At 41.2% G+C, this 14,419-nt stretch overlaps 1 protein-coding gene across 1 annotated transcript in view; it reads right to left on the minus strand.

Moving 5' to 3' along the window:
• Positions 1-14,419, minus strand: part of CFAP97D1 (CFAP97 domain containing 1) — a 116,154-nt gene that overhangs the window by 10,342 nt on the left and 91,393 nt on the right. Inside the window, exon 4 of the mRNA XM_075349953.1 lies at positions 3,209-3,332. Coding sequence (XP_075206068.1) covers positions 3,209-3,332 — 124 coding nt within the window. The remainder of the gene's footprint in view (positions 1-3,208; positions 3,333-14,419) is intronic.

Below are 14,419 nucleotides of genomic sequence, written 5' to 3' on the forward strand. Positions count from 1 at the left end.
ACTGATCCAGCTCTCTCTTCAATACCACCTTGCTTCTCCCCTCTGCAAATCCCTCCATTGGTTTTCAATCTTCCACAGTATCCAATTCAAACTACTAATACTGACCTACAAAGCCATCCATAATCTGTCTCCTCCGTATATCTCTGAACTAATCTCCCACTACACTCCAAAACATAATCTCTGCTCCTCGCAAGATCTCCTTCTCTCCTCTTCTCTCATTCGCTCCTCATGCAAACGCCTCCAAGACTTCCCCTGAGCATCCCCTATCCTCTGGAATTCGCTGCCTCAAAACGTCAGATTATCTGCTACACTTGCAAGCTTCAAACGGAACTTGAAAACTCATCTGTTCAGGAATGCCTATAATCTTCAATGATCCCACTGCTTCACCACCACCACAGCTACTGCCTCACCACTGTGCGGAGCTGCCGCCGCCTCACCACCGTGCAGAGCCGCAGCCCAATCAACACCACACCTATTGTCTCCTCCCCAAAGTCCACAGAATATAAGCTTGCAAGGGTAGGGCCCTCTTCCCTCTGTACTAGTCTGTCTACTGTTAACTTGTATATGTATTTTGTATGTAACCCCTTCTCATGTACAGCACCATGGAATTAATGGTGCTCTATAAATAAATATTAATAATAAATAATAATAACTAGAGCATTGCTTTTCATCGTAGTGTATGGAGCTTGACAAATTTTAAGTGAGCTAGCCAAGAAAATTCTAATTGGCCTTAAATAAAGCGATCCAAGCTGAAGTTGGACTCATATTTCTTAATAACAAATGACAAATCACCTATCCTAGATGTTTCTGTCTCTGTTCTTTCTATATTACAAATGCTGATTCATGGCATCATGCTTGATTATGTGTAGTTATTTTCACAGTAGTTACTCAAAGAAGAATTTTATAATATGTGTGTGGATTTAAAATAATACTATAAAATAATATTATAACACAGCAACAAATACCAGAATAGATCAGCTGACATTGGGCTCTCACAAAGGAACCTTCACTACTTTAAAGGCAGTGTTCACATCATGTCAATTTGATCAGGAAGAACATCTTTAAGGCTCTCCAGAAAGTTCATCACTGGTCAATTTAACCATTAATAAATAGGAGCTGTAGATGCAAATCATTAGTATTGCCCATATGATGAAGTGTAATAGACAGTCCTAACCTACTGTTCCATCCTAATATGTTGGGCTCATGTGCAGCTACACAGGTTACCTAAGATGTATGAGATTAAAAACTCTGCAGAGTCACTATGATGAGTACCAAATCCAATAATCCCTCCACCGAGTATAGGCATATAACCCGTGAAGGAAAAACGTGACCAAAGTAAATAGAATATATAAAAGATATTTTATTGAATCAAAAATTAAAATCATGTAACAACAGTATAGGAAAGATAGGAGACAGGGACAATCCCAGATTATGGCAGCAGAAAACAACAAATCCAAAAGTAACAGTGCATATACAGGACCTTTTAAATGATAACAAGCAACATACATTAATAAGCAAGTGCAAACAATAATATGTGATTATGTATTATGAATATATTAGAAATGTATGCTGCTGATAAAGGCAATGGAAAGAGGTATGCTGTGCATATATGAAAAATCCCTTCCACAAAGAAATTATTTATAGAGAAAGATATAACTTGTGAACACCAGGGGGATGTCTGCTCAGAGAAGCAGAAAAAGCGCTGCATAAATATACCTTAATATGAAGGCCTGTACAGTCCAAGTGGTCGGTGCATCCGCTGCCAACCCCGACACGTGTTTCATGACTTCCTCAACTTGACCCAGCACCCCTTGAGGAAGTCACGAAACACGTGTCGGGGTTGGCAGCGGACGCACCGACCACTTGGACTGTACAGGCCTTCATATTAAGGTATATTTATGCAGCACTTTTTCTGCTTCTCTGAGCAGACATCCCCCCCGGTGTTCACAAGTTATATCTTTGTTCTCTAAAAATAATTTCCTTGTGGAAGGGATATTTCATATATGCACAGCATACCTCTTTCCATTGCCTTTATCAGCAGCATACATTTCTAATATATTCATAATACATAATCACATATTATTGTTTGCACTTGCTTATTAATGTATGTTGCTTGTTATCATTTAAAAGGCCCTGTATATGCACTGGTACTTTCGGATTTGTTGTTTTCTGCTGCCATAATCAGGGATTGTCCCTGTCTCCTATCTTTCCTATACTGTTCTTACATGATTTTAATTTTTGATTCAATAAAATATCTTTTATATATTCTATTTACTTTGGTGACGTTTTTCCTTCACGGGTTATATGCCTATACTCGGTGGAGGGATTCTTAGATTTGCTACCTAAGATGTATGTCCAACCCTGGAGTCACAGAACTATTATTCTAGTGGTCAGATTTGGTCCCAGCTGATAGAGTTATAGTAAAGCAATAAGTCATAATTTGCTGAGGTGGGATCTAGATCTGCAAATCAACTCTTTGGTTAGTGGAACCAGAAATGCTAGTGACTAAGATCAATACATGTTATCAGTCCTAGTAATGATCAATAACCACCATTGTTTGGTCTGCACTCAGCATGGACACGCAGAGCTATATTGTGTTGGCCACTAAACTATGCCCTGAACAAAACTGGGCCAATTCAAATAACTCTAAAGAAATGTTTAGAACTCCATTAGGAAAATTTGGCTTCTAGGTTACAAAGGTCCACCCAAAAGATTTCAACTCTGTTGCTTCCTTAGTTATTTGATAGGGTGACGAATGGCTAGAGAAGATAATAGAATAGGTCTTATGAGAAATTTTGTTACACATGAGCTGGACATCCAGCATTTAAGGAATTATTCTAGTAATTTCATAATAATTCTTGACTTCAAAGAAATAAAACTACAAAAGACACCCATGAGTACTCATTAGAGATCTCATCCTCTGCTTATTAGAGAGCGAACAGATGGGAGCAATGCTTTTTTGTGGTGTATGGAAGATGTTGTATGCAGCTCACTCATACCAAGTGATACGGGCCCAAAAAGGACTGATCATAACAAAAACCACTAATGTTGCAGGTACAAGACGCCTATTGAAATGTGTAGTTCAGTAACAATATGATTGATCATGATCTGAGCCTGATTCCTGAAATGTTCCCAGGTCATTGGGGTTATCTCCTCTAGGTACTATAGCAGCATTTATATCACTATTGCAACACGAATATCAAATCACCTTCCATTCACGTTCCCATTTCTTGTGATCATAGTATGGTTTGCTGTCCAGAATCTTCTTGTGTATTGCCTGGTTCTCCGCTGTGATCCTTACAATTTCTCTGTTCCGTTTGTTGTTATTAATACTACATAAAAGAAAGAAGAGAAAAAAAATCAATAATCATCCTTATTCCCTTACTGACCAGGTGATTTTCCTTTTTTTTTCTCTTTCATTTTTTTACTCTCCTTTTTCCAAGAACCATAACTTTTTTTATTTTTTCTATTTGTGATCTTTTTTCTTTTGTAGGACGAATTGTTGTCTTTTTCGACACCATTCATTTTACCACTTAATATACTGGAAAATAGGAAAAAAATTCCAAGTCCAAGTGCAGTGAAAAAATGTGAACCCCCCGCAATTGTTCCATCAGGTTTGTTTTTATGATGTTCAAAGTGCTATAAAAATGACCTGGCATTATGATTCCCTAGTTAAGTACAATATGCGATACCAAACTTAATTATTACGATTACTTATATAGCACTATTAATGTCTACAGCACTTTACAATCTACTTTCCTTATAGGTATGTCTTTGGCGTATGGGAAGAAACTAAGTTAAAAGAAAAAGGTTTTGGTACCGTGTTAGCCAGTTGAAAAATGATTGATTGCTCTCAGTGAGAGAAACAAAATTAAAATTTTGTAGTTGTGATACCTTTTAATGGCTAACTAAAACAAAAATAAAATATGATGTTATAAAGCAAGCTTTCGAGACATCTCAGGTCTCTTCCTCAGGCATGAGTGAGGAAGGGACCTGAGATGTCTCGAAAGCTTGCTTTATAACATCATATTTTATTTTTGTTTTAGTTAGCCATTAAAAGGTATCACAACTACAAAATTTTAATTTTGTTTCTCTCACTGAGAGGAAGAAACTAAAGTACCCATAAAAAAACGGCGCAAACACGGGGAGACATACACATTCCTTGCAGATGTTGCATTGGTGGGATTTGAACTCAAGACACAAATATATATATATATATATATATATATATGTTTGGCTGAAAGCCCCTGCTGTGTTGTCTGTATACTCTCTTATAATAACTGACTTTTGCTTGCATCCCTGGCCAACAACTGTTGTATGTTCCAACCATAAACTGGAGAAGCTCAACATCGTCAGACACAAGAAATATCCACAGTACATAGCAATTTGCACAATTCTAGGATGCCGCAGATATCAGCAGTCTCAGACAATAGTTTGATGTGTATGAGGGCACTGCGACTTAAGGTACCGTCACACTAAACAACTTACCAGCGATCCCAACAACGATCCAACCTGATAGGGATCACTGGTAAGTTGCTAGGAGGTTGCTGGTGAGATGTCACACTGCGACGCTCCAGTGATCCCACCAGCAACCTGACCTGGCAGGTATCGCTGGAGCGTGGCTACACGAGTTGCTGGTGAGCTCACCAGCAACCAGTGTCCCAGCCCCAGCCAGCAGCGACGCACTGAAGCAATGCTGCGCTTGGTAACTAAGGTAAATATCGGGTAACCAACCCGATATTTACCTTGGTTACCAGCGCACGCAGCTACACGTGCAGAAAGCAGGGAGCAGCGCACACCGCTTAGCGCTGGCTCCCTGCTCTCCTAGTTACAGCACACATCGGGTTAATTACCCGATGTGTACTGCAGCTAAATGTGCACAGAAAAAACAAAAAGCAGCACCAAATGTGCACTACAGCACTAAACATTCCAAACTGTACTTATTTTAAAAATTTTGAGATTTTTGGCAAAAAATTGCAATTTCTTGAGCTGCTTCGCCACGTCACGGCAAATCTCATTTGAAGCAGTCCTACACTAAAATATTTTTATAAAATGTGCCATACGGCCTCACATATGAATAGTAGAACTGCTCTTAGCAGCACTCACCTGGTCTATTTCAATCCCGTACCCATGACTGAGTCATGGCTGTGGGCGGGACAGGTCCAAGCAAATGCTGCATGAAGTAAATAGCCTGTGGACAAAGCCTGATGACTTAATGTGAACAGTCACCAACCGCCAAAATCTAGACAGATGGAATACATCCCAAATTGGGGTGCAAAGCAAGGTGGAGGTCAACCACCGACCAATTCAATGAAGAAAAAACAAAAAGCAGCACCAAATGTGCACTACAGCACTAAACATTCCAAACTGTACTTATTTTAAAAATTTTGAGATTTTTGGCAAAAAATTGCAATTTCTTGAGCTGCTTCGCCACGTCACGGCAAATCTCATTTGAAGCAGTCCTACACTAAAATATTTTTATAAAATGTGCCATACGGCCTCACATATGAATAGTAGAACTGCTCTTAGCAGCACTCACCTGGTCTATTTCAATCCCGTACCCATGACTGAGTCATGGCTGTGGGCGGGACAGGTCCAAGCAAATGCTGCATGAAGTAAATAGCCTGTGGACAAAGCCTGATGACTTAATGTGAACAGTCACCAACCGCCAAAATCTAGACAGATGGAATACATCCCAAATTGGGGTGCAAAGCAAGGTGGAGGTCAACCACCGACCAATTCAATGAAGAAAAAACAAAAAGCAGCACCAAATGTGCACTACAGCACTAAACATTCCAAACTGTACTTATTTTAAAAATTTTGAGATTTTTGGCAAAAAATTGCAATTTCTTGAGCTGCTTCGCCCACAGCCGTGACTCAGTCATGGGTACGGGATTGAAATAGACCAGGTGAGTGCTGCTAAGAGCAGTTCTACTATTCATATATGAGGCCGTATGGCACATTTTATAAAAATATTTTAGTGTAGGACTGCCTCTAATGAGATTTGCCGTGACGTGGCGAGGCAGCTCAAGAAATTGCAATTTTTTGCCAAAAATCTCAAAATTTTTATAATAAGTACAGTTTGGAATGTTTTGTGCTGAAGTGCACATTTGGTGCTGGCTTTTTGTTTTTTCTTCATTGAATTGGTCAGTAGTTGACCTCCACCTTGCTATGCACCCCAATTTGGGATGTATTCCATCTGTCTAGATTTTGGCGGTTGGTGACTGTTCACATTAAGTCATCAGGCTTTGTCCACAGGCTATTTACTTCATGCAGCATTTGCTTGGACCTGTCCCGCCCACAGCCGTGACTCAGTCATGGGTACGGGATTGAAATAGACCAGGTGAGTGCTGCTAAGAGCAGTTCTACTATTCATATATGAGGCCGTATGGCACATTTTATAAAAATATTTTAGTGTAGGACTGCCTCTAATGAGATTTGCCGTGACGTGGCGAGGCAGCTCAAGAAATTGCAATTTTTTGCCAAAAATCTCAAAATTTTTATAATAAGTACAGTTTGGAATGTTTTGTGCTGAAGTGCACATTTGGTGCTGGCTTTTTGTTTTTTCTTCATTGAATTGGTCGGTGGTTGACCTCCACCTTGCTATGCACCCCAATTTGGGATGTATTCCATCTGTCTAGATTTTGGCGGTTGGTGACTGTTCACATTAAGTCATCAGGCTTTGTCCACAGGCTATTTACTTCATGCAGCATTTGCTTGGACCTGTCCTGCCCACAGCCGTGACTCAGTCATGGGTACGGGATTGAAATAGACCAGGTGAGTGCTGCTAAGAGCAGTTCTACTATTCATATATGAGGCCGTTTGGCACATTTTATAAAAATATTTTAGTGTAGGACTGCCTCTAATGAGATTTGCCGTGACGTGGCGAGGCAGCTCAAGAAATTGCAATTTTTTGCCAAAAATCTCAAAATTTTTATAATAAGTACAGTTTGGAATGTTTTGTGCTGAAGTGCACATTTGGTGCTGGCTTTTTGTTTTTTCTTCATTGAATTGGTCGGTGGTTGACCTCCACCTTGCTATGCACCCCAATTTGGGATGTATTCCATCTGTCTAGATTTTGGCGGTTGGTGACTGTTCACATTAAGTCATCAGGCTTTGTCCACAGGCTATTTACTTCATGCAGCATTTGCTTGGACCTGTCCCGCCCACAGCCGTGACTCAGTCATGGGTACGGGATTGAAATAGACCAGGTGAGTGCTGCTAAGAGCAGTTCTACTATTCATATATGAGGCCGTATGGCACATTTTATAAAAATATTTTAGTGTAGGACTGCCTCTAATGAGATTTGCCGTGACGTGGTGAGGCAGCTCAAGAAATTGCAATTTTTTGCCAAAAATCTCAAAATTTTTATAATAAGTACAGTTTGGAATGTTTTGTGCTGAAGTGCACATTTGGTGCTGGCTTTTTGTTTTTTCTTCATTGAATTGGTCGGTGGTTGACCTCCACCTTGCTATGCACCCCAATTTGGGATGTATTCCATCTGTCTAGATTTTGGCGGTTGGTGACTGTTCACATTAAGTCATCAGGCTTTGTCCACAGGCTATTTACTTCATGCAGCATTTGCTTGGACCTGTCCCGCCCACAGCCGTGACTCAGTCATGGGTACGGGATTGAAATAGACCAGGTGAGTGCTGCTAAGAGCAGTTCTACTATTCATATATGAGGCCGTATGGCACATTTTATAAAAATATTTTAGTGTAGGACTGCCTCTAATGAGATTTGCCGTGACGTGGCGAGGCAGCTCAAGAAATTGCAATTTTTTGCCAAAAATCTCAAAATTTTTATAATAAGTACAGTTTGGAATGTTTTGTGCTGAAGTGCACATTTGGTGCTGGCTTTTTGTTTTTTCTTCATTGAATTGGTCGGTGGTTGACCTCCACCTTGCTATGCACCCCAATTTGGGATGTATTCCATCTGTCTAGATTTTGGCGGTTGGTGACTGTTCACATTAAGTCATCAGGCTTTGTCCACAGGCTATTTACTTCATGCAGCATTTGCTTGGACCTGTCCCGCCCACAGCCGTGACTCAGTCATGGGTACGGGATTGAAATAGACCAGGTGAGTGCTGCTAAGAGCAGTTCTACTATTCATATATGAGGCCGTATGGCACATTTTATAAAAATATTTTAGTGTAGGACTGCCTCTAATGAGATTTGCCGTGACGTGGCGAGGCAGCTCAAGAAATTGCAATTTTTTGCCAAAAATCTCAAAATTTTTATAATAAGTACAGTTTGGAATGTTTTGTGCTGAAGTGCACATTTGGTGCTGGCTTTTTGTTTTTTCTTCATTGAATTGGTCGGTGGTTGACCTCCACCTTGCTATGCACCCCAATTTGGGATGTATTCCATCTGTCTAGATTTTGGCGGTTGGTGACTGTTCACATTAAGTCATCAGGCTTTGTCCACAGGCTATTTACTTCATGCAGCATTTGCTTGGACCTGTCCCGCCCACAGCCGTGACTCAGTCATGGGTACGGGATTGAAATAGACCAGGTGAGTGCTGCTAAGAGCAGTTCTACTATTCATATATGAGGCCGTATGGCACATTTTATAAAAATATTTTAGTGTAGGACTGCCTCTAATGAGATTTGCCGTGACGTGGCGAGGCAGCTCAAGAAATTGCAATTTTTTGCCAAAAATCTCAAAATTTTTATAATAAGTACAGTTTGGAATGTTTTGTGCTGAAGTGCACATTTGGTGCTGGCTTTTTGTTTTTTCTTCATTGAATTGGTCGGTGGTTGACCTCCACCTTGCTATGCACCCCAATTTGGGATGTATTCCATCTGTCTAGATTTTGGCGGTTGGTGACTGTTCACATTAAGTCATCAGGCTTTGTCCACAGGCTATTTACTTCATGCAGCATTTGCTTGGACCTGTCCCGCCCACAGCCGTGACTCAGTCATGGGTACGGGATTGAAATAGACCAGGTGAGTGCTGCTAAGAGCAGTTCTACTATTCATATATGAGGCCGTATGGCACATTTTATAAAAATATTTTAGTGTAGGACTGCCTCTAATGAGATTTGCCGTGACGTGGCGAGGCAGCTCAAGAAATTGCAATTTTTTGCCAAAAATCTCAAAATTTTTATAATAAGTACAGTTTGGAATGTTTTGTGCTGAAGTGCACATTTGGTGCTGGCTTTTTGTTTTTTCTTCATTGAATTGGTCGGTGGTTGACCTCCACCTTGCTATGCACCCCAATTTGGGATGTATTCCATCTGTCTAGATTTTGGCGGTTGGTGACTGTTCACATTAAGTCATCAGGCTTTGTCCACAGGCTATTTACTTCATGCAGCATTTGCTTGGACCTGTCCCGCCCACAGCCGTGACTCAGTCATGGGTACGGGATTGAAATAGACCAGGTGAGTGCTGCTAAGAGCAGTTCTACTATTCATATATGAGGCCGTATGGCACATTTTATAAAAATATTTTAGTGTAGGACTGCCTCTAATGAGATTTGCCGTGACATGGCGAGGCAGCTCAAGAAATTGCAATTTTTTGCCAAAAATCTCAAAATTTTTATAATAAGTACAGTTTGGAATGTTTTGTGCTGAAGTGCACATTTGGTGCTGGCTTTTTGTTTTTTCTTCATTGAATTGGTCGGTGGTTGACCTCCACCTTGCTATGCACCCCAATTTGGGATGTATTCCATCTGTCTAGATTTTGGCGGTTGGTGACTGTTCACATTAAGTCATCAGGCTTTGTCCACAGGCTATTTACTTCATGCAGCATTTGCTTGGACCTGTCCCGCCCACAGCCGTGACTCAGTCATGGGTACGGGATTGAAATAGACCAGGTGAGTGCTGCTGAGAGCAGTTCTACTATTCATATATGAGGCCGTATGGCACATTTTATAAAAATATTTTAGTGTAGGACTGCCTCTAATGAGATTTGCCGTGACGTGGCGAGGCAGCTCAAGAAATTGCAATTTTTTGCCAAAAATCTCAACATTTTTATAATAAGTACAGTTTGGAATGTTTTGTGCTGAAGTGCACATTTGGTGCTGGCTTTTTGTTTTTTCTTCATTGAATTGGTCGGTGGTTGACCTCCACCTTGCTATGCACCCCAATTTGGGATGTATTCCATCTGTCTAGATTTTGGCGGTTGGTGACTGTTCACATTAAGTCATCAGGCTTTGTCCACAGGCTATTTACTTCATGCAGCATTTGCTTGGACCTGTCCCGCCCACAGCCGTGACTCAGTCATGGGTACGGGATTGAAATAGACCAGGTGAGTGCTGCTAAGAGCAGTTCTACTATTCATATATGAGGCCGTATGGCACATTTTATAAAAATATTTTAGTGTAGGACTGCCTCTAATGAGATTTGCCGTGACGTGGCGAGGCAGCTCAAGAAATTGCAATTTTTTGCCAAAAATCTCAAAATTTTTATAATAAGTACAGTTTGGAATGTTTTGTGCTGAAGTGCACATTTGGTGCTGGCTTTTTGTTTTTTCTTCATTGAATTGGTCGGTGGTTGACCTCCACCTTGCTATGCACCCCAATTTGGGATGTATTCCATCTGTCTAGATTTTGGCGGTTGGTGACTGTTCACATTAAGTCATCAGGCTTTGTCCACAGGCTATTTACTTCATGCAGCATTTGCTTGGACCTGTCCCGCCCACAGCCGTGACTCAGTCATGGGTACGGGATTGAAATAGACCAGGTGAGTGCTGCTAAGAGCAGTTCTACTATTCATATATGAGGCCGTATGGCACATTTTATAAAAATATTTTAGTGTAGGACTGCCTCTAATGAGATTTGCCGTGACGTGGCGAGGCAGCTCAAGAAATTGCAATTTTTTGCCAAAAATCTCAAAATTTTTATAATAAGTACAGTTTGGAATGTTTTGTGCTGAAGTGCACATTTGGTGCTGGCTTTTTGTTTTTTCTTAAATGTGCACAGAGCAGGGAGCAGCGCACACCGCTTAGCGCTGTCTCCCTTCTCTCCTAGTTACAGCACACATTGGGTTAATTACCCGATATGTGCTGTATCTACATGTGCACAGAGCAGGGAGCAGCGCACACCGCTTAGCGCTGGCTCCCTGCTCTCCTAGCTACAGTACACATGGGGTTAATTACTGATGTGTACTCTGCTACACGTGCAAGAAGCAGGAGCCGGCACTGACAGTGAGAGCGGCGGAGGCTGGTAACGAAGGTAAATATCGGGTAACCAAGGACAGGGCTTTTTGGTTACCCGATGTTTACCGTGGTTACCAGTGTCCGCAGAAGCCGGCTCCTGCTGCCTGCACATTTAGTTGTTGCTCTCTCGCTGTCACACACAGCAATCTGTGCTTCACAGCGGGACAGCAACAACTAAAAAATGGCCCAGGACATTCAGCAACAACCAACAACCTCACAGCAGGGGCCAGGTTGTTGCTGGATGTCACACACAGCGACATCACTAGCAACATCGCTGTTACGTCACAAAAGTTGTTCGTTAGCAGCGATGTTGCTAGTGATGTTGCTTAGTGTGACTGGGCCTTAATTCCCAACAGATGAAGTAAAATGAGATAAGGATCAGGATGATTATTTAGGACTGCAGATCCTTTTATTTTCAGCGAGATAAGGCACTAACAGAGGAGTCCCACAGCTTCTCTCCCCATGAAAATACAGCAACACTCAGCACAGTGGGTACTTTTCTGTATGGAGGAATGAAGAGAGATTGTTGCTGGACAATCATTCAGTTGGCAGTTATAGATTATGTATGGAACCTCTTATGCATACATGTCAAACTCTGACCCACTGGTTAAATCTGGCCCACATTGTAATGATATTTGGCCCTGGATAAAATACCAAATGTCTACTAGAGTTGGCCTGCCAGTAGACAGCACATGCTCCGTTAATACTGTAAACCCTGCATTTCTGTCCGGCATGCTCCTTGATTACTACAAGGCTGTTTGCAACACACCCCATAGTAATGCGCTCTCCAGCTATGACGTACTTCCTGACGGGCATTCACCTGAGCTGGAAGTTTCCTCCTCTTCTCCCTATATCAGTGCGCACTGCCCTTATGCTCTTCCATACATCTTAGTGTGCATAGCACCTATTACCCGAGTCTATCTCCTCTACCAGCTGGGCACAGATATGCTGTTGAGCCAGTGCACACATTCCATGATTTAATAAAGTTTTAAATAACTACAAATGGAGATGAATCATGTGGGAAGGGTATGTTGTCTAATCCAAAAAGGCCTATAAGGGCAAAGTCCAACTAGAAATTACCCCTCTCTAGCAAGTCAATAAACCTTAGCTACAATTGTACTGCATTAAAAGTTATTTTATTGCGTAATTAATTAAAATGGCAATCCTAATTTGCCATAGGCTAGATTATACACATATGTTGAATAATTTAATCTATTTAGGTTTATCATTTTAATTCATTACCCCATTCATTTTTTAATAAATATCAAGGTTGACCGCCAACTTTGTCCAAGTTTTTAATTTTGGTCCACTGTGTATTTGAGTTTGACATCCTTGCAATGGGTGTGTAGACACAGAGGTACACAATCATTTAAACAAGTATATATGTGATATAACTTGTAAGCTTACCTGAGCAAAACATGAATGTTCCTAGGTAAACCAAAACCAATCAACTGATCACTGGATAGCCATTACGTTGAGAAGAAGGATCTCTGGGGGGGGGGCATTTTGATGTTCTGAAACCCTTGACTTGGGCATCAAAATAAGACCCCCTTCACACGTCCATGATAAATACACACATTTTTCACAGTCCATGGTGTGGGTGCGTATGGCTGTGCATGTTCCATGTGTGTGTTCAGCGTGTGCTGTCTGTGTGCTCTCTATGTGCTATCTGTGATAGCACATCAACAGAAGGAACTTTTATACTTACCTGTCCTTGGCGCTGCTGTTTCCGGCGTTGCTGATGCTTTTGGGTCCACGGTGCAGTGAATATGAGCATAATGAACGGGCCCGAAAGTAAGAGACACCAGCACCAAAAACAGCAGGGCTGGAGATAGGTAAGTTTAGAAAATTATTTTATTTCAAAGACACGATTTCTCCGGTATATGTCACACTGATGTCACATGGATCACATCAGTGTGTGGTCCGTGTGACACCTGCCTGTGCTGCCTGAGGAAAGCGGACATGTTGCCATGTGGAGCAAATGGATGTGTGCGGAGACCCATTATGGGTCTGTGTATGTCTGTGTCTCCGGTACGTATGAAAACAGACATCATATGTACCGGAATCACAGATATATGACATATGAAGGGAGCCTAAGTTGGAAAAAAACATTGTCAACTGCATTACACCAAATATGTTGAGCTTTTAGTAGCTGCAGTTACTGTTGTGCACAACTGCCATTACTACCATTTTAAAGAGGGCTATGGGCTAGAAAAAGTGGAATATCTGTTTAACCTACCATATAATGACAGACCTACTTTAAAAAGACAACATAAATGCAATATATTCAACCATATTTCTCAACTGAAAAAGTTAAAGACAGTCCATGGTCAGTCTTCTTTATCATGTTAATCAAAGACTTTTCAAGTCAGAGATTTCCTAATGATTGCTTATTACCACTCCTAGAATCATATAAATGCACAAGCAAAAGGTCACTGGTTCAAATTGAGGAGCAGCCATGAAAATTTACCAAGTAAAGAGAAATAGCATCATCTAGTTCATTGATAGAGGTGTCTCAGCCAAGAAAATTGACAAATTGCATCATGTGATTGCCATGACAGTTGGAAGAATACGAAATGAAGTCAGTTCATCCATTCAAAAGCCAGGAGGTGGACGCCCAGGTAAAATATCGAAGTCAACAATTTGGCTCATCATAAGGTGTATCAGTTCTGGTGAGACAAATATGGCAGTGAAGCTGGTCTGGAATGGTGGCCCAGTATGGTGAAGTCAGTGAGCCATCTGCCTGAAGGGCCTTACTCTAAGTGGTGCACTCCAAGTTGCACTCCTTAAACCCTGCTCCATGAGCAAGGTCTTGATCCCCTAGCTCACTCCCCATCTGACTAATATGCAGTGTACCACTTGTTGTTCTGGAGCTGTCCAAGAGCAGTGTCATTTATGGCACTATCCAGCATTTGGTTTTTTTTGTTTTGGTTTTGTTTTTTTATTGCTGGAGTGGTGTTTTAAATCCAAGGCCCCTTCCCCCTACCTTCTGGCATTCTCAATGTTTTTTGGCGTTCCTCCAGTCCCAGGGCGCTATCTTGTGCTCGTAAATTCTGACTGGCCAGAAGTCAGAAGTTACATCACAAGCTCTCAATACAAGTCTATGAGGGCAAGAACTAGGATCTCATAGAGGTGAAGCTGGAAACAGACGAAGATGCCAGATGGTGAGTATAAGACAGAGGACATGGGACTTATATTTAAAGCACCACTTCAGATGTGAAATAAAAAAACAAAAATGTTGGAGAGGGACAGACAACAAGG

The sequence above is a fragment of the Anomaloglossus baeobatrachus genome, chromosome 5 (genome assembly GCF_048569485.1).
Source record: "Anomaloglossus baeobatrachus isolate aAnoBae1 chromosome 5, aAnoBae1.hap1, whole genome shotgun sequence".
NCBI lineage: Eukaryota > Metazoa > Chordata > Amphibia > Anura > Aromobatidae > Anomaloglossus > Anomaloglossus baeobatrachus.